Source organism: Paramormyrops kingsleyae, chromosome 19 (genome assembly GCF_048594095.1).
Source record: "Paramormyrops kingsleyae isolate MSU_618 chromosome 19, PKINGS_0.4, whole genome shotgun sequence".
In the NCBI taxonomy this organism is placed as follows: Eukaryota; Metazoa; Chordata; class Actinopteri; order Osteoglossiformes; family Mormyridae; genus Paramormyrops; species Paramormyrops kingsleyae.
Window position 1 is genome coordinate 17568247 of NC_132815.1, and position 20143 is coordinate 17588389.

General features: G+C 39.4%; 2 protein-coding genes across 7 annotated transcripts in view; one reads left to right on the forward strand and one right to left on the reverse strand.

Annotated features, from left to right (window-relative positions):
- The window catches only part of fndc4a (fibronectin type III domain containing 4a), a 31976-nt gene extending 21781 nt beyond the window's left edge, over nucleotides 1–10195 (forward strand). For 2 of the 3 annotated variants that reach the window (XM_023800505.2, XM_023800496.2), the window contains exons 4-6: nucleotides 3748–3837; nucleotides 5279–5498; nucleotides 8942–10195. In XM_023800505.2, coding sequence (XP_023656273.2) covers nucleotides 3748–3837; nucleotides 5279–5498; nucleotides 8942–9155 — 524 coding nt within the window. In that variant the 3' untranslated portion in view covers nucleotides 9156–10195. The remainder of the gene's footprint in view (nucleotides 1–3747; nucleotides 3838–5278; nucleotides 5499–8941) is intronic. The other variant, XM_023800514.2, reaches the window with a different exon arrangement.
- A 2216-nt stretch (nucleotides 10196–12411) lies between these two features.
- LOC111837997 (low density lipoprotein receptor adapter protein 1) overlaps nucleotides 12412–20143 on the reverse strand; it is a 33680-nt gene continuing 25948 nt past the window's right edge. The window contains exons 9-11 of one of the 4 annotated variants that reach the window (XR_002836782.2): nucleotides 16560–16588; nucleotides 16019–16084; nucleotides 12412–15781 (exon numbers count right to left, since the gene is read on the reverse strand). Coding sequence is in view for 3 of the 4 variants with exons in the window: in XM_072702935.1 (XP_072559036.1) it covers nucleotides 15993–16039; nucleotides 16560–16588 (76 nt within the window). In the remaining variant the exon portion in view is untranslated. Of the gene's footprint in view, nucleotides 16085–16559; nucleotides 16589–20143 lie in introns of all 4 variants that reach the window. The other 3 variants (XM_072702936.1, XM_072702935.1, XM_023800538.2) reach the window with 3 other exon arrangements.

The window sequence follows — 20143 nt, forward strand, 5'->3', positions numbered from 1 at the left end:
ATTACTGTATATTTATTGTTTTTTTTGGGGGGGGGGGGCTCAGCCCCTCTAAAATAGCCCTAGCAAAACCCCCTAGTCATATTTAAAAAGGAGTAATTACGGATGCCAAAATTGCTATTTTTATCAATTATTTACAACTGTGTTTTTCATTTATGCATTAAGTGAGTGTCATTTTAGTGATACTACTTAATAACCTTTTTGACGGGATGATGGAATGATTACATTTCATTCCAATACTGCCTTTTAAATGTTTGTTGGGTTTTCACATTGTAATGGGAAATTGGTTTTAATTACTGTAAAACGATTTGTGACTAAAGCAAAGTTGACTGGTTGATTGATTGAAAAACAGTGCAGCCAATGAGAGACTCAGAAAAGCCCCAAGAGAGATTACAGCGTCGCCATCATGTCTTTGTCTTCATTCTCAGCTGGCATGTAACAGATCATGCAGCATTTTTATGTGCAAGAGAAAACACACGCATGAAAAAATCATTTAAATAATAATGAAAAGAATAATTAGACTTTTTTTTTTTTTTTTACATTTCTTTCTTATCATTGGAAGCTTGCGTTGCGGGGAAATATAGCCAGACATTTTACTGTGATAGGGGATTAAGTTTTCTTGCCCCGTGGATGTTTATGTTTATGGCATTTCTCAGCCGAGTGTAAAATTTTATTTCTTGATAAAGATCCATTGATTAACGTCAGAAGCAGTAGGCGGTATTTCAACTTAACTCCCCCCCCCCCCCCCTGCAGCTATAACTGAGAATTGTAAAACACCCAGTGTATACTACAAATGAGCCTTTTATAACTGGCAGGAAAGCTGACAATCCGGAATTGGGAAATAGGGATTCTCAGTGTGACTCACAAAACACAAAGGATCAATCGGGAAGAGTGGTGCTCTGGAGCGATTCCACACAGGTTAAGAGATGGTCACAGAGGAAATGGGGAACACCCACGAGCCGTAAATCCAACTAATGAAGACTGATCCCCAAGATGAATGTGTGGATTGCTTTGCACTTTTTCAGTGTTGGGGTAGCAGGAGGAGAGTGATGTTATGCTGGAATGTGCCAGTGCTTCACCACGCATTAAAGGGCACCTCAAAACTATCTTCACCCATCTGAATGAAATATGTGTCATCAGACTGAACAGTTTAGAAAAATCATAGAGCACTATTTTTCATCTCTTCATCAATACATCTGTTTTCCATTGATTCTTCCTTTCAATGGTTGTAATTGGACTGGGTTGTAAAGACCAGACCAAACACTGAAATACGTAACTCATCCTGCTTGTTATTTATGTATATTAAAGCTTTAAGGTATGTTAGGCTGTTAAGGTATATTACATGCTGCCTATGAATGTCCTATGAATGCATTATGAATGTATTTTGAAGGTGCACTGAATGTTCTATGGACATATAATGAATGTACTATGAAGGTGCAGTTATTGTAAAGCGTTACTGAGCCGTCTTCTGTTACGCCGGGAGTCAGCCGTTGCCTTGGCGGGAAATTCGATCCTGGTTATTTCACATTAGTCAGCAAGACAATAAAGACCAAAAATCTTCATCCAAAGCTGCAAGCAGAACAATGTAAAGAACTAGACGGACTAAAGAGATAAAGAGATACATAGATAGAGATACAGTTACACACACAGAAACATGGATTTCATTCCACTCCAAAATAGATTAACGTCATTCCCTATGAACATAATGGCCATTTCATGTTAGACAGGCTTCTGGGGTTTTGCAAGCATCGCATCTTATCCATGTACAGTACTGTGCAAAAGTCTTACGCAGCCAAAGAATTTTTAAATGATCTTTATGTTGGTGTACAGCTATGATGGTATGGCTGTCAATATGAGTTAGCTTAGCTATTTCAAAGCCTCTGCTAAAATCAATTAAATTAAATTAAATTTTATTTGTATAGCACATTTTCACAGCATTACATTGTCTCAAAGTGCTTTACATTATCCCCACCCAAAGTGAGCAAGCCAGAGATGCCAGTGGCAAGGAAAAACTCCCAAGAAGGAAGAAACCTTGGATAAGGAGAAACCAAACTCAAGGGGGAGCCCATCCTCCAGGGGGCGGCAGAGGAATCATCCCAGAATTTGCAGCAACCATTTTTTGACTCAACTACTAGCACATCTTGCATAGCTAATCAATATCTCATTGACTTTTCTTAACTAATTAAATAAATAAATTAAGTGAGCTGATGGTGAAATTTAAGAGAGAAGTTTGGGAACTGAAGCAGTGTTCATCTAGTCAGTACCTCTCTGGAGAACAGAAGAAATTCATATTAGTTTTTATTGTGTTAATTTCCATATGTTCCAATGTTAGATTGTGACTTTTGCACGGTACTGTAGATTTAGGCCACGTGTATTGCTCACATTGTAGATATGATAGATTGTAGATATGATAGATGTTCCCCAAAAGAGTAATTGATAATCACACACAGAGTAGCATGATTGGATTTGGACTACTGGATCACACCCTATAGGCAAGCAAAGTCAGGCTGGACAATTCAGGAGATGAAATGTTAAATAACCAAGTGGCTCATCACTCACATGGCAAAGCCTGAGGATGGGGTGTAATGCCATAAGGTCCCTATAGAGGGCGGTAGCTGGAGCTCATCTCAAAGATTGGTATGGAACCGTAACGAGGGCGGTTCTCTTCCCAAGGTACATTAGAAAATTTCACAGGTCAGTAATCAGCTACATCATCTCTGCTGCTTCAGAAACATGGTCTGTCCCAGGTCCATTGCCCTACAGGCCACGCCTCAGACGTCCGGCATGCTCCTCACATTATCACTTTCACTGGTGTTTATTTACTGTAGCTGTTCCTCGGAACTTGGCTTTAGTATGACATTCATGTATTGTATAGTAAAATGTAGACATATTGTGGCAGCTCTGCTACTGTGGTCATAAAGATGATTAAAGCTGGCATCTAGGTCGTATAAATTAAATATACATACTATGTGACCATCCATCCATCTTCAGTCTGCTCTGTTTAGTGGGGGTTGCAGTAAATACTGCATGTTTGTTGTTTATATTACATATAATAAATTGTAGCGGACTGCTGGGGAATTCTGGGATATCCTTGCTGTACCGTTCTGTCGGTGAGAGCTGAAGTGGAAGACAAAGCTTTCAATTTAGCAGTCGATCTATGTTCCTGATCTCACCTATGGTCATGAGTTTTGGGTAGTGACCAAAAGAATGAGACTGAGGATACAAGCAGCAGAGATGAGTTTCTTTTACAGGGTATTCAGGCTCAGCCTTACAGATAGGGTTAGGAGCTCAGGCATTTGGGAAGAGCTCAAAGTAGAGCAGCTGCTCCACTGCATCGAAAGGAGCCAGTTGAGGTGGTTCGGGTATTAGTCTAAGATGACTCCTGTCCTACCAGGAGATTTCGTGACAGCCCATGAAGGTGGCTGGGGAGAGGGAGGTCTGGGCATCCCTGCTTAGACTGCTGCCCCTGCGACCCGACCCGGGATAAGCTGCAAATAATGGATGGATAGATGGACACAAACAATTCATACACAAAATATATTTTGTGTTTGTATATTATATGCCTATAAAATGAGATGAAACCTTAAAATAATCCTGTTTTTAAGTAAGAACTTCAGAAGAAAGCATTGAAATATGATAGAAGACAGTAATAACATTCTGTGGTCTGAAAAATCACAGAAGTTACTGGAAGCCCAGGACAGCCTAAATGAAACATTTTTATTGGTTGCACTGTCCTCACTGTCTCCACAGATGATCCAACAGTGCAGGGTTTAGATAAGTCCAGAAACCTCCAAACAGGAGAGATGATCATCATCGTCGTGGTGTTGCTGATGTGGGCAGGTAAGGGTCCGATTTTCCCTTGCGATTCACTTAGCAGACATTTTTTAAATCTATTGAAACTCAGTTGGTGAAGAAAATGACATCACATCAGTACAGATACTGATAGATGAACCAATATTTCCAACTGATATAATTTATGACTCTGAGACACATCTCTCAGTAAAGGAATGGATGAAATCTAAATTGTAAAATATATTAGACTGAAAAGAAAAGCTACATTAAAGCTACAAAAGTTACATGAAGACATGTCAATGTTGTATGGATATCTTTCCAAACATTTCAAATATATCAATCACCATATTATTATAGTCAATCATTAAAATGCACATTAATCAATATGTTTCATCGGTTAATGTTACTAATGGCTAGATATCTGGACTGCAATGCCGCAGTGACTTAATTAGATTGACATGTCAATATCAATTAAAATACATTTATCGGAAGTAGAAGTAACTTGCTATTTGGTTAACGTTTCAGTAGGCCAATTAAATTACATCCAATAAGTAAGACATGTAACATTGTGCTGAGTTTCAAGATAGTATTTTAGGCTGAGAGATAAATCGGCATGCTTGGCAAAGTAAGCAAGTAAAGGTCAATTAATCTTTTCCCTCCTTATCGTATTACTACTTAGGGTTACAATTATTCCCTGCTGAAGTACAGAAAATATGGCTGAAAAATAATACATGGAATTAATAAGTAATCTTTGCAGATTAATTATAATTCAATAACAAATTCATAAAAATGAATAAATTAAACGATAAGTCGCACAGCTTTCTGCCCTTATGAGAAGACAACACCCCTCTCATTTTATAAAATCACTTTATAATCTTGCTTAGAGCCGTAGATCCTTGTGTTAGTAGCTAAATATGATGCACGGAATTCATCAAGGCATTTGAAGCCCTATTGGCTGTTCATACCAAACGCTTGTCGTTGGAGGGAAAACTCAAGCCGTCACTTTCCTTTCACTAAGGCAGACAGCAGAATGAAAGCTCTGGCCTCTGTCAGCCTTGATTACCGCGGGAAACTCCCGAGAGGACAGGCAATTTTATTTCAGTCTCACTCTCGAAAACCCCTGCATTGAGATAAAGCTAGTGAATAAATGAATTGTGCGATAGTGTAACTGGACGCCCGGACTTTCTGTGGCATTTTTACTGAAATGTATGCGCTAAATCAGATTGGCTGTACCTTGGTGATCGGTTGGTCATCGGTTTCTGCATCAAGTGCAGAAATGGGTGTATGCTTATTTCTGGACAGGCTGGCGTTGTGACAGCGAAAGGGACAGACTCACTTCAGCATTGGCAGAGCAAAAATGATGACATCACTGTACTGCAAAGTGCATGCACCATTTTCAGACACACGCACAAACAAACACACGCACATATGCACTAAATGGCACCACCGAGCCTCTGAGACCACTGTGGACTTCGTGGCTCTGTTTCAGCTGTGATCGCCCTGTTCTGCCGGCAGTATGACATTATCAAGGACAACGACTCCAGCAACAGCAAGGAGAAGGTGAAGCCGTGCTCGGAGCGGAGCACGCCAGAGCACCACAGTGGGGGCTTGCTCAGGAGCAAGGTGGGCACCGGCAGAGGCAGGATCGCCATTGCGCTTGTGCTTGCTGTGCAAACAAGCAGCCTGGACCCTACAGATAAACCGGCTCGGTATGTCAGTTGCTCATATCTTCCTGCCAGAGGGTGATTCATTAAAAAAAAAAAAAAGGATGCTTGTAATGATACATGAGTTGGTCTGGGGGATCAAAGGAACAGCCCCCCCCCCCCCCCAATCCTCAAATCACCAATGGCTATGGAAAAAAAGTTTCATTCACAAGCACTCAAATATGCTCCCCCTCACTAAAACATATCCATTCAAAATGTAAATTTTTAGCTGCACTGTTTGAATTGAATTATATTATGCATATACCAGAAGGTTTAAACCTCCAGTAGATATCTGCACCTCTTGCTTTGTGCCTTAACATATGAAGAAGATGACTATCAGACTGCAGAACGGGCTGCATTTCAAGTGAGGCCGATAACAAGCCTGCAGCTAACAGCAGACATTAAACGGGCATATCAAAGGCTATCTAATTAAAGGCACTGACATCATTAAAACTTAAATCACAAAAGCAGGCATGCTACAGGTCATGGTAGAATGGTTAAGATTTGCCGTAAAACTAAAAGCAAAATTAAGGCTCTGCCTTTGTTTTGGTTTATACTACTTCGGTTATTTTAGACAGTTTTCTCGTTGGCAAGATTTTTCACTGTAATAACATGCTTGGCTTACACAATGAACTTACTCAATTTGTCCTTGTTTATGTCAGACAGGTCAAACAGCCTAACAGACAAGTTAAAAATATTGAATCTATTTTCACCTCGCATGAAAAATGGGGACGGGGGGGGGGGGGGGTGGGGGGGTTGTGCACACGACCAAAATAATCGAGTTCTGTTAGGTTTGGAGAGACAGAAAACAAGCGTGCAGGGTGTTCCTGCAGGAGCGGATGATTTGGTGGAGCGTATACAGCCAGGGAACAGCCAGGGAACAGGGGTCGTGCAGATTGAATTAACCCCAGCAATTACTAACACCTGACTGTCCCCATGAGCACCACAGAATTGCTGTGGCCTCTTTCCATACACACATTAGCTTTAAATTATTTAAATTAACTTGATGTTGTACTAATAATGAACAGGGTATTTTTTTCTTACTACGAAAAAACCAGCCCATTCTCATACTTGAAAAGCGTAATAAAAAAGCTTTTAGTATCACTGAGTTCCTCAGCCTCTCGCTTAAACAGTCTTGTGGATGTTACAGAAGTACCTGATGAATGCTGTCGTTTGGCTTGTGAAGTAGATCAAGGCAGCTCAGAGTCCTGCACGGGTCCACTTTTGGAGACCTGCACCCGCCCGCACCCGCACAGTACAGCACCGCACCCGCCCGTGCACCGTGATTATTTCAAAGTTAAATCCACACCCGCCCGGGCCCATTAATCCGCCCGTTACCCGCCCGTACCCGTCATAAATTACACACAATTATTTTTTCTATGCACCTCTCAACGTGACAAGCGCTAGGCCTACATGCATTTTGAATTGAAACGAAAAAGTCCATCTAACACAAAATCAAATCAGATAGATCTAAGCTATTCATACTGTGACGAGGGTGAAAGAGAGAACACGACGACACGCTTCAGCACGGATTCAGACGTGTATGTGAATGTTTGTGGAGGCGGAAAAAATAATTGTGTGTAATTTATGACAGGTATGGGCGGGTAACGGGCGGAATGTTTATTCTCTAAATCGAACACGTGCAGTTACATTTATAACTATTAATATATTTAACAAAACATTTTTAAAGATTTATAAAATAGAATTACTGTTGAGTGTGTAAGCCGCCATGTTGAAATTACGTCATGGGGCAGCTCGGACAACAAAATCTTGTCCGACATCAACGTCATAAAAGAGGCGTGTTTCCGACGGGAAGTGACGTTTTTCGTGACGTTTTCATCCGAGTGCCGACTTGGAGTAACTGAAATAATCGAAAGCACCATAAGGTACCCCCAATATACTGAACACACTGTGATGATGACAATTTGTACATGATAGTCTAATACATAGATATTTTTGCTTATATGTTATTTTTGCAGGCTACAATACTGTTTTGATTGACCTGCTATCTGCTGCCCATGTGTAATGAATTACCCGCCCGTAAAATTCCAGAACATTAAAATCCGCCCGTTTCAGCAACTATTCGACCCGGTGCAGGACTCTGAGGCAGCTCCACGGATGCGGGAGTGAGGGCCTCAAACGATTCCAGGCCCTGCTTGGCATTCATGAAGAGGTCTTCAGCGTGTCTCCCGAAAGCCCATCTTCCCCCTCAATCTCATCTCTCCCTCCAGTGCAATAGAAATCAGGCCCTGTTTAGCTTTGCTGGGTCCATGGGGCAATGTGCCATTTCATGAGATTAGAGAGAGAGAGACAGACAGACAGACAGACAGACAGTGATGAACATCAAGGTGATTTCAAATAACAGCTGACCGTTTTGCGGTATGAAACTTAAGCTTGTATTTAAAACACATCAGATAGATCATTAAATACACAGGTCTGTGGATTCAATCGTAAAAAGGACAACTATTTATTCTTAGGAAAATAAAGCCAACAGAATTAAAATATTTTACGATTAAATCATCCCCTGACCTACATATTATCTAAACTGTAAAAATAAGTATGCACCGATGAACCAAAATATTATGACCACCCTGACGTGAAGCAAATAATGTTAACTAGTAATACTGGTGCAAGTCCCACGTGCAGCAGGACTCGATGCCATGTGTAGTGACATCAAAATTATCTGCCATTTGTGCCACAGTAGCCCTTCTGTTGATCTCTACCAAACAGGACAGCCTACCTTCATATCTAGGACTCCAACTGGCAAACACCCTGCCTGGCAGCTTGTGGTCTTTCCCTCCTCGGATTTCTCTCAGTAGGCACTCACCATGGCTGACCGTGAGCCCCCCAGCAGCCTCGCCATTTCAGAGACACTCTGACCCAGTCGTCTGCCCATATCATTTTGGGTCGTTGGTATATTTTGTTTATCAAGTGCATAAACACAAATAAACCATGAAATCTGAGTTGTGCAGTAACATACAAAACTATGGTTTTTAACCCAGTAGTTACTCAACACATTAGCAGTTGATTAGCAGAATGCCTAATTGTAGTACAGTGTTTCAATCTGAAAACACTAAGGAATCATTCCAAACTGAAATGATTCCAGAACCACCATGTTGTGGGTCAGTGTATTTCTCAAACTGCGAGCATGTTACTTATTTTCCTGCTTCTGTTGAGTCACTGTAGCACTTTATAGTAGGTTGCAAATTAAAATGTCCAAAACGCTGTATTAAAAAAATACACATAAAAGGTTCACAGCCCCTAAGGTCTCCGTGGCCACCAAACCAAAGACAAGTACTCGGGTGCCCTTGAACGTCACTCCAGCCTGATTTTCCTCCTATGAATATTTAATTTAGCTAACCATCACCTTCCGATTGAGTGGGCAGAAAGTCAATGTATGGTGCAGTTTCTTTCTTATAAATTCTGATCATGTTCACCTTGCCTTGCAGTTTCACCCATCCGTCCCCTCCATCAACATCATCGAAGTCTGAAGCGTCGAGCATCTGCCTGGAGGTCAGCTGCCCCTTCCTCCTTCCCCTCCACCCCCCAGCAATGGGGCCCCCATACTGCCCAGAGCATGAATCCTCTCCAGGGCTGGGTTCCCGCCAGCCTCTTGGAGCACACAGTGACACCATTCCAAAACTAGCCAGCTTCTTGGGATGAAGTGCCCCCATGTATTGTCTTATTGTCAGTTCATGATGGAGATCAAGGATGGAGATTGGCAAACCCACACACCGTGAAAACGGGATTTCTCATATGGTGAATCTGCCACCAGGGAATAGCTGCAATGTTTCAAACTTACTCTCAGAATGTATTTTCGCTCCCCCAAATTAGGAAACACGATTTTGTAATTTCCCCAGCTTTGAAATATGATTGATTCAGCCAAAAAAGAAAAAAGCAGACAGAGGAAAGTAATTTAGCAATAGCTAATGGCATCTATGCTAAGGGCATCCATGAAGGGCTCAGTTCCTTGAAGTCCTGTATAAACTCCACAAACACACTTCATTTATTTAAGATAACTCAACTAAACTCAAATGATTACATATACATATGTAGACACACATTGTGTAGCTGCATGCTGGTCATTAATCTGTAAAGCACTTACTGTGTAGATTAATACTGTTCTACTTCAGAAATACGAATGCAAAAAATGCTTAAAAAATGCAAATTAAAAAGTATTTATGTGTCGACCACAAAAATATATTGATACCACAGAGATGATCATTTTGTTTCAACCATGCTCATCTCTGCTAATATAGCTAATTGTCAGGTATGACTTTTAGATTTATGTTGAGCAGATGTAAATTCTCTGATTAAGAGCAATGCGTTACTTTACGTGAATAAAGCTTACATCCACCAAGAGGCAGTGCGTTTGCTATTAATCAGAACTAACATCTCCATATGGATAACGGAGACACAGCATGCAATAATTACAGCAATCGATTCAGAATGATAACTGTGAAACGGACTACTCTGAATGTAATAAAAAATAATAATTAATAGCTTGATACCATGTGAAGGACATGTCTGATGTCAGAGATTCACAATGCAATGATTCAGTCCAGTTGTCTGTAGTTGTATACAGTAGGTGTATATAGTAATAGAACAGATCCCTTTTTGTTTCGCTGTTTGAGATTCAAGTGTTTAGCAGATCAAGGAAAACATTTTCAGTTTGATAACTGTAATAAAAATGTCACAAATAATATGCAGTCCTTGTCTTACCTCTGAGGAAATACCAGAAGATGCACACCGGATGAACTCTGACGTTGAGGGGTTTTTCATGTTGTGTCCATTGATGTCATTCTTCTTCAACTGATTCACCGGGTGAAAGTTCTCTACAATTGCACGGAATTCTTACGAAGCACACAGGCCAAAAATCACAGCTATCATCTCCAGCTCACCTCATTAAGTACTTGTTAAAAAAATCAAACAGTAATTACATTCATTTTGCTTGGGGCTAATTGCGAACAAATTAACTGCAGACCGTGGGATGTTTGAAGACCATATAAATGAAACGTTAATAGGAGTCTGTTCCTTTTGAGTCGTAGAATAACCTTCAATTGTTGTAGGTTTAAGGACCATCTAAATGAAACATCAACAGGAACCTGTTCCTTTTGAGTCATAGAATAACCTTCAATTATGCAATATCGATGTTATATTCCCAACAATACCAGTGGCCTGTACTATGAAGTGGGGTTACTGGCTTATCAGGGTAACTTGTCAGATTTAAGGTACCACAGTTTACAGGCCCCAGGTCGAAATTTGGCTGGTTCTAAACAGTTATCTAAAATAATATAGTATTCACAGGACGGCAATCATCGGAACAATTTTGCTATAATACAACCAATTTTTGATAAGGTTATAAAATTATATTGACGTTACCTTAAATTTAGGAAGGCTATGACATTAAAAGAATAAAAATTCAAAGGCCGTTGAGAATTAAAGGTTTCTCTTAAGGCAAGAGGCTTTATAGTTCACATTTTACAAGGGAGTCACTTCGCATTATCATCTAAAATTAACAGAATGGAAGGGAATCAAGAAATAAAACTTTATGTAGGAGAAATGGGGAGGGGGGGAGAGGACTGCTGGTGCCTTCTGAAAAACCTCAATGCTTTCCCCAACATATCTCAGTTTATTTAGTTCCAGCATCATCAGGTACAGCAGTTCAAGAGCTCTGAGGCCAAGGTTCCCGAAAGGAATCAACAGCCTCACCCAAGACATTAAAGAGGGGCAGATATTTCACATCTCACCTGGCGTTGCCCTCTTAAGAGGACACTGTTTACTGGTCCCACAGCACACTGCTGGGTACGGCTTTACAACACGTATAACATGTAGTACGGCACCCTGGCTGACTGACGCTCGTGCTGCATCCTGGATGTGAGGCAAAGCTGTGAAAAAGCTACCAAGGTTCTCTCCCTCTGCTACAGTTCTCGATACTATAGGAACCACACCCTCTAGAGCCCCCCCTACACCTATGCCATCAATTGCAGATTGTCAATCACGCCCTGGCATTAAGAGCAGGCATGTGATGCAGCAGTGATTACTCAGAGCCGTTCGTTCCCTTCAGCGAGTGTGATGTGTAGGAGGCAGGTGATGTCATCTTTCCAACATTTCAACAGAAGCTTCCATCCAACACAAAGGACCTCTGCTTAAATTTGGACCTGACCTTAATCATGAATCGTTTAAAGTTTCACGCGTATCGGTCCATGGGTCAACACCATGACAAATTCTGATGGACATTTGGATCAAAATGCAATTTTTACCACGGACATGGTATTTAAGAGCCTGACCCACATAGTTTTTTTGGTCAATCAAAACATTTTGCCACAGACACAGACTTTCCAAGGACACAATAGTCTGTGTGTGGACAGGTTCACAATCCATGGTCCATTTAACTTTGACGGAAGTTATTTTTGCACTAAAAACATCAGCAATGCTTCATCATGGTCCTACCTATCATTGTATTTCTTATTGTGTTCACATTATATAAGCATATAAAAATCATTTCTATATAGACAGAAGTCTGAAGCACAAAAATTCGTTTCTGCATCTAGAAGTGCACTTAAAATGCCACTGCTTGGGAAAAAAGTACAAATATATGTACGTATATACAACAGCAGAATTACAACATTGGCTTACATACTCAGACTATTGCATTTCTTTTGACAGAAAGCCCAATTTCATGAGTAACAGCCATGCATTAATTGTGTGAGTCACACTTCATACATTATTCACCTGTTAGTTGGAGACAAATCAGAATATTGGAAGGAAAACAATGAGGTTTTGGTCCCATCCATCCATCCATCCATCCGACCAGCCAACCAACGCCAGTTATTAAGTACAGGGTCACTGTGAACAAGCCAGGCTGGGAAACATACTGGATCCAGTGTATTGCAGGGCAAACACACAAACACGCAAATTCCACACACAGAACCAGGTGCTGGCTTTTATTTTTATTTGCACCCTTATTCACATCAGTGCAAGCTTGTGTCCTATGCTGGGTTAGGCTCCACCCCCACCCCCACCAAATAATAACCTGTATTTTTATTGCACATACATCACTTATGCATTTTAACCATTCATTTTTCAAAAATAAACCCCATTTAATTGAACCCTAAAAATAAACCCCAATTATAACCCCGACATAACATGACAGGAGTTGAAAATATATACTTTAATATGTACCTTGGCAGTGTTTTTACAAGATAGAGCTTCTCCGGTTCATTATGCTAGATTCTTCCACAGTCAAAATTATACATCTTAATTATACCATAAGATAAAATAATTAAACAGACTCCCAGCACTAAACCATGTTATTCTGCAGGATACTTCAGAGAACTCAGGAAAACCATGCAAATCATTTCAAACTGCTCAACCTCTTTAATGAAATCTCATTTTATCTTTAAAAATACATATTTGATTCTCAAAAGAAAGCCCAAATATAGCAAGACAATGCACCTTGTACAATTTCTAGCTGTGTGAGTAACAAGCAAATCTCAAATTTACAAACTACATACATAAACACAACAGAGAAAGTGATTAATAAGAAGAAACTATTGCACAGCAAACATTTTCACAAAAAAAAAAAAAAATCATATGCTTGGAAAACACAATATATACAATAAAACCATTCGCCACTGAAGAAATATTGTGAGGCTAAATGACATCATCCATGACTTCTACATTAAATCAGAATAGCTTAGATTAAATTTAGCTTCTTCAAGGTGATATGCACAGATGGCTCTTCACTGTGGTCATTCTGCAATCCGAAACGCGGTCAGCTTGAAACCGTTCCAGGAGCACGGATGGGCCTACCCAGTCTCATTATTCAAGCTACAGAATTTCCATGGAAGCCATGTAGTAAGATGACGGAACATTATGGAAACAACGTGATTATTGCTGAGAAGGTGTTGTTTACCGCACCTGGGGTCAGGACCTCTTCCTGGGCACTCATGGCATAGTAAGAGTAAACGATACAGGTCTAGCTCTGTGTGTTGTGAATCCCCTGCATTTTCTGTTACCAGGTAACAATGGACACTCCTAATTATACATAAAGGTTTGACATTCACCACTGAGGGCTCTCAGACAGGCTGGGCATTTAAAAAGGAGCGTCCAGGACAGCATTTCTCGCAGGGAAGTGTGCCTAGAAATCCAGAGCACTGACATTTTCCAGTGCTGGATATTGCAATAACTCCATCTCCCCTCCTCCTCCCCCACAAGCTACTTCCAAACAAGACCATCAATTCATCCTAAAGCAATGACACCAAAAAAACAGGCAGGATTGATTCAAACCACCAGGTGCCCCCGTCAGCTAAAACACAAACTTTAATATCCCTGGAGCTGATTTTCAAGAGTCAGGAGACATAAAACCTGTTACTTACTTTAAATTAAGTTAAATGCTGATATATGGAAGAGACTGAGGCTGGTCTTCATTTTCCTTTCAAGCAAATTAAAGAAAAAAACATTGATCATTGAAAAAGATAGCAAAATAACTTTGGCCTGCAAGAGTTTCGTACACACTAGGCCCTAATTGTTATATAGACGAGAAATAAAGTTGCATCTTCATAAGCACGCCCCCTTGTGGCTTGAAGGACTTTGGCGATCTCTGGGAAATTTCCCATTTTTTCAGTGTTACAGTGAAATTCACAAATGGCAGAACGCAAAATATTAAACGATCTGTGTACTGCCTAGGTAGTCTTAATTAACTACTAATAACTGTATTGATTAATCGCTGTTTGTTCCTGATTTCTTGCACTCAGTTTTCATAAAATAATGCCACAAACAGCTGAAACACACAAGGGAATATTTTTGAATTCAAAGACTTCATGAGTGATAGTGGTCTTAGAAAAGTACCTTTTTCATTCAAATGCTGAGTTAATTTGGGAAACTCTACCAATGATGACACATAAAGAATTATGTATGTACATCACTGCGCAAAACCTAGAAAGAAACATTCTAACTTTAGGATTTGCAGTAGTCAAAATCTGGGCTATAAAGCCCAAACAGTCCTTTGGGAGATAAAGTGATAGTGACTTTCAGTTTTATATGTTGCTGATAAAGTACATATGCATTATAACATTGATTAAAAATAGATTTTGTCCTACAGTCAAAAGCTTAACATTTAATCTTCTGAAAATGTGGCATCTTATTATTAAACGGGCTGCATTCATGTCAGTTATAAGATTAACTGTAATTTACGTCTAGCTGTCAAGAACAGTTGTTTGTAAATGACATTACTTTAGATTTATCTCTGAAGAAAGCAATCTTAATCACCCTTACCCATCCTTTCTGCCTTTTAATTGCAAATATAGTTTTAATGATTTGCAATATGTGGCTCATTTGGTTGAAAATACATGAACATTTTGACTTTTCCTTTTTATTCTCAAATGAAGAAAAATGTAACCAGAATTTAACTAATGCTATAACTGTCATCGAGTTTGTGGAAACGAACATTAATCTTCCCACTTAGCTCTTAACTCGGAGTTAACTTAACCCTTAAAGAAAACTAAACCACTCCGATTTAGCTGCCATGCTAACTAAAAGTGTCCAAATTATTTGCACTGACCATTGTCATCTTAGTGACATTATCATGAAAAAGTCTCAATGCATTCAAATAGATGCATTTATATCAAATGTTTAAGAAACAGCAGTAAATGAATAAACTAACTTGTGCAGACCATATAAAGTAAACCTTAGTTCCTTAAAAATGCCCACATTTGGTGACAGTCATTTCCTTAAAATTGATCAAATAAACCTAAATTTTGTCATAGTCATACCTGAGTTCACTGCACAGAAATGACTGCTCACATTTCATCTGTGCTACGGGAATCGATCTTATACGAATGGAGCATGTTTCATTGCCAAGGCAGCCCTGTAATGGCTACATTGCACAAAAAAAATCAAAACAAAAGTACTATACCTGGGAACCGAGACCTGGATTACAAAATGAGCAGTTCTTATAGGAATGCAGATGAGCGATTTAAAATCAGCAAGACATAAAGCACACTATCAGGGGGGGATTAACTTCTCTTGGGACCCTAGGCTAACATGGCTAGAAGGCCCCCCAAGCCACTTAAAGCCTGGGGGGGGGGGGGGCGGTGGTGGCTGGTGTATAAGTTTGCCCCAGCTCATGAATATGACTTACGAGACGGCAAATAACAACATAGCTTTGGTCACATATTAAACAAAAATGAAGGAACAAAATAAGCCAAAAAACATCATCTGAACACTGCTCTTGTTCACAATTAATTCTAGTTAAATATATATATCAACAAGCGTCCATCTTTAATCTGTGTACAAAAAAGTACAGAAAAAAATTATTGTTTATTCTATGAAAGGTTGCCAGCAGAAAAAAAAACTTCTTCATTATTCAATATTGGGAAAAGAACAATATATAGCTATCAGTCTGAAAAAGCTATGTGTAGAAGGTTTGTGTGTTTTATTATCCCACGTGTCCTCAGTGATTAATCATTAGATCCTGAAGGTCACCCCTGCCTGACCTCACAGCTGCATCTTCAGACAGTTACCTGCATCTGGACTCTGCCAACCTGACCAACGCAAACATGGCCGATGTGAAAAATCTGATTGCTAGACTGGGAACAAGGAGAAAGCAACAAAGTTTTAGTCTCAATGTCACGTTATGCTAAATATCTACATTCTGAAGTGGTACTAAATTAAGATCCAGTCTCAAAGCAATAATCATCATTAAACACGCAGTTTCCACGGTCATTCTACAAATGTGCGTCATGCTTATGGAGTCTGGAACCAAGATGTATTGCAATCCACTTCATTTCATGGGAATAAAAAGGAAAGATGTAACTTGTTACAGAAGAAATCCATGCACAATTGGCCTGAGCTGTTTAAGCCTAAATAATAGATGAGTATAACAAACAGGGATAATACTGCCACATTTATTACAAGACTCCTGTGGCCTCCTCAAAGTCAAAGCTGAAGTTTGTCTCCCTACAAAAAACTGGTCTACAGAATATTATGATTGCAGATGCAACAGACGGAAAATAGTTTTTGAAAGAAAAAACTATCACGCATTTCTTTGGTGATCCCACTTACTTGTGTCTGTGTCTTCCACGTCCATATTGCTGCATGTCATGAAGAAGAAGAAGATTTCATCAAAGGAGCAGAGCAACCAGCTTCTCACACTGGACATTGTCCATTTTTGAGAAATGATATTAGCTTAGAATCCATAAAGAATTTTCATTGATCCAAAAGAGAGATTAATGTAAAATGTGATTCATTATACATTCAAGTCTCAGGCAAGATACAATATTTTGGCAAAGAAAAAGCAAAAAGGACAATCTGATCTCAGGCCATTTCAAAGGATTTATCATTTGTCAAGGCATGCTATTTCCATCAAAATGAACTGTGGTTTTCTGTGCAAAAAACATGTTTGGTCCATTGTTATAAAGAACAAAATATTGTTAATTCATCTTATTCACCCAAAACACAATCACCTACCTCTGTCTGTCCGTCTGTCTGTAACTAAACTACATTAAGCATCCACTTTCTGAAGCAGTGAAACAGGATTTTATTCCGGATAAACTACCCAGAGGGTCTGAAAACTTGGCCTCATTCTGTCTCAGAACCTACAAGTTCATATAAGGATCCAAGTAGATTAAAAGGTGTAGTCCATCACCCTATTTGTAATAGAAAGTATATTTATCTGAATCTTTGGATTTCATAGGAAATACTGTACGGATCTTCAAGAGTCAAAAACAACTAACGGTTTGTCTTTGCACAACTCTTAGAACATTAATGTATATGAATTTACCAGAAGTTTATATATAAAGTTAATTAGAAAAACAGAAATCACCCAGGATAATGGCTTGCTGATCTGATAACAGAGTACACAAGATATACCAGGCACCAGATTAATACACTGCAGACAAAAAGTCTAACATTTGAGGCAATAGCACTTTTTGTATTCCCTAGATGAGGAATGGATAAGGTTTTCGGACCGGTCTGCCACAAACATCTTTTTAGCATGATAACTGAAAAGTATTTAACGGATTTAAAAAAAAAAAAAACTTTACAGGCACATTGTATGGGTGAAGATTTGAAACTGGTCAAATTATGAGAATCACTGCCCCAAAATTAAACCAGTGCCAAATAGTGGTAGCAGAGGGCAGCTACAGAGGCTTGATGCTGGTGGCTTGATAACCCAAAAAGTATTAGCTGGATCAATTTCAAAATTCAAAGAAACATTGTACAGAAGAAAGTGTGTAAAGTGTAATTTCATTTGAGACAAATGATGCCAAAAAGCAATGCAACGCCACTTAGTAGCAGCAAAGGGAGGGCTGACTGCAGAAGACACTTGAACTTACTAAGGTGGTAAATCAAAAAAGACATACAGTCAGATGCAGATCTGGTGAACCTGATAACACTGAGACAAGTCACACCAATGTAGGCTTTTAATAAATATTTTTTGAGAGGTTTCCGTAAGGGAGAAGTAGGGATGGGGGGAATGGGTGATGGGGCCGTTTGTATACATTATTGTCATTCCAATAGCATCTACTTATAGTTGAATTAAACACTACAGGCATATGGTAAAATGCGGTATTGAATACACTGACTGAGATTAAAGCAGATCTCAGTAATAAGCCCACTGCTTAAACAGTGTTTTCAGAGATTAGTTCCAATGGAGCGTCGTTTTATTTCACACCACCGGTGCAATACAAATCCACCACATCCTTCACTCCAGACACAGCGTCAGCATGTCAGACTGACAGATAAATAAATAAATTAAACAAACCTGCTTGGTTTATTACTGCACACAGAAGGGGTGAAAAACCACAGGGCGCTTTGACTTCCAGCAGCAGCCGGATCTCTTTGTGAATTTAATCGATTTTTACAAAAGTGCTGGCAAAACAAACTTGTACAGCTATATTTACCGAATGGCTTATACCGATCATAGTTTTTTTCATTCATTTATGTTTTCAGACCACAAAGGGTTTTCACTGATGCCACGCTGAGAGCATTGTCACAAGTGCGTTGGCATAGCTTTCTGCAGTAAAGGGCAGTTAACTCAGCAAAGTATACTGCATGCAATAATCAATGCACCCAGCTGTATTCTTTTTGATTAATTTCAGAGAGAAAAGTACAGCGTTGCCCACTGTAATTCATGTCAACTAATAAGATCGAAAGTTCTGCATTCTGGACTTTACATACTATTATGTGCACATTTAATTTCTAATCAATGTAGTTTAATGTTTGTTAGACTCTTAGAGGGGCAGTTCTGGGCCCATAAGAAATCTGTGAATAAATGATGATTAAAAAAAAAAACTGGCAATTCAGAAAAATATTCGGGACATAAACACTGAAAGCCCACCCCTGGACTCAATAAATCTCTGTTGCCAATTAACTGTTAAATAATGGTGCAGCTGAGGACAGAATTACACATTAGCTAATTAAATGGTATAATGAAAAACAGGATGCGATCCATCCTCAAAGAGCACAGATCAGCATTCCCGGAAGCACCCCATGAAGAAGAATAAATTACTGCATGTAATACAGACATTCCCATGTTAACATGCCATGATCTAGCTGATACATCCCACAAAAAAGCCTGAAATCACAGCATGGGAACCCTTACTATTTTTTAACAGTGAACACCTTGATTTCAAAATCATCTTTCACTGAAATATGACCTTACTACTAAAAAAACGAGAATACCCATTGATCTATGAGTAGTATGATGCAATAAGTTTGATCCCAAACGGTCAAAAATGCATTAAAAATGCCCCTATTATTTCTCAGAACAAGTCCGAAATGTCCAACGTTTCTGAATATAAATTAAACAGGGTGGATACATCTATCTCAAAATGGCAAAGTGATAACCCCTCATTTGGTGAAAGTGCAAAAAAATGCATTTGGAAATGCATAATGCAGATTTTTTAATGGAAAACTGAATCTTTGGTCTTGGCTCTAAGAGATTAAAATGATACTGATACAGGTAGCTGTGTTTTGCTGACTTCTTCCTGAGGTCTACGCTTCCCGTTGACTGTAATATAGCCGTCTTGTGTGGCCCCCTGCCTTGTCCCTGCACGTCCTGGGAAAACGTTCTGGTTCACGAGACTGTGTACTTATTAAATAGCTATGAAAATGGACCATCCGTAATAAACACTATTAACCAACACAGACTTGAAAGTGAGATCTGAGTGACTCCTTTGCCATATAATTTCTCAAAAAGTCAGCAAAAGAATGCATATGATTTTTTTTTATGCTTTTCATGATCCAATGAGCTTTGGAAGGATATCTCTGACATATGAGGTCATACAGCTGTAACGAGAACATCATGACTTTTCAGATAAATCCCCCAGAACTACCATACTGAATCAAATTGCAAGATATATTTTAGCCCATCTCTTGTATGTGCCATTACATGGAGGTAGGATAGCTTAGTGAGTCCTGCTGTAATATTTGAGTGAAGAATTTAAAAAATCCAGGTATTGGATGCTCCGGGCAAAATGTCACAAGGTCACACAGGGTGTTGCATTCCCATAGACTACAAGGATAAGCAGCCATGTCATAAACGATAAGGAAGTGATGTCCTCTGCAGTAGTTGGGAAAAACTGTGTGCTGTCAATAACTGCCTTGTTCGACCCAATGGGAAACAGCAGGGTAAGAAATAGGAACTG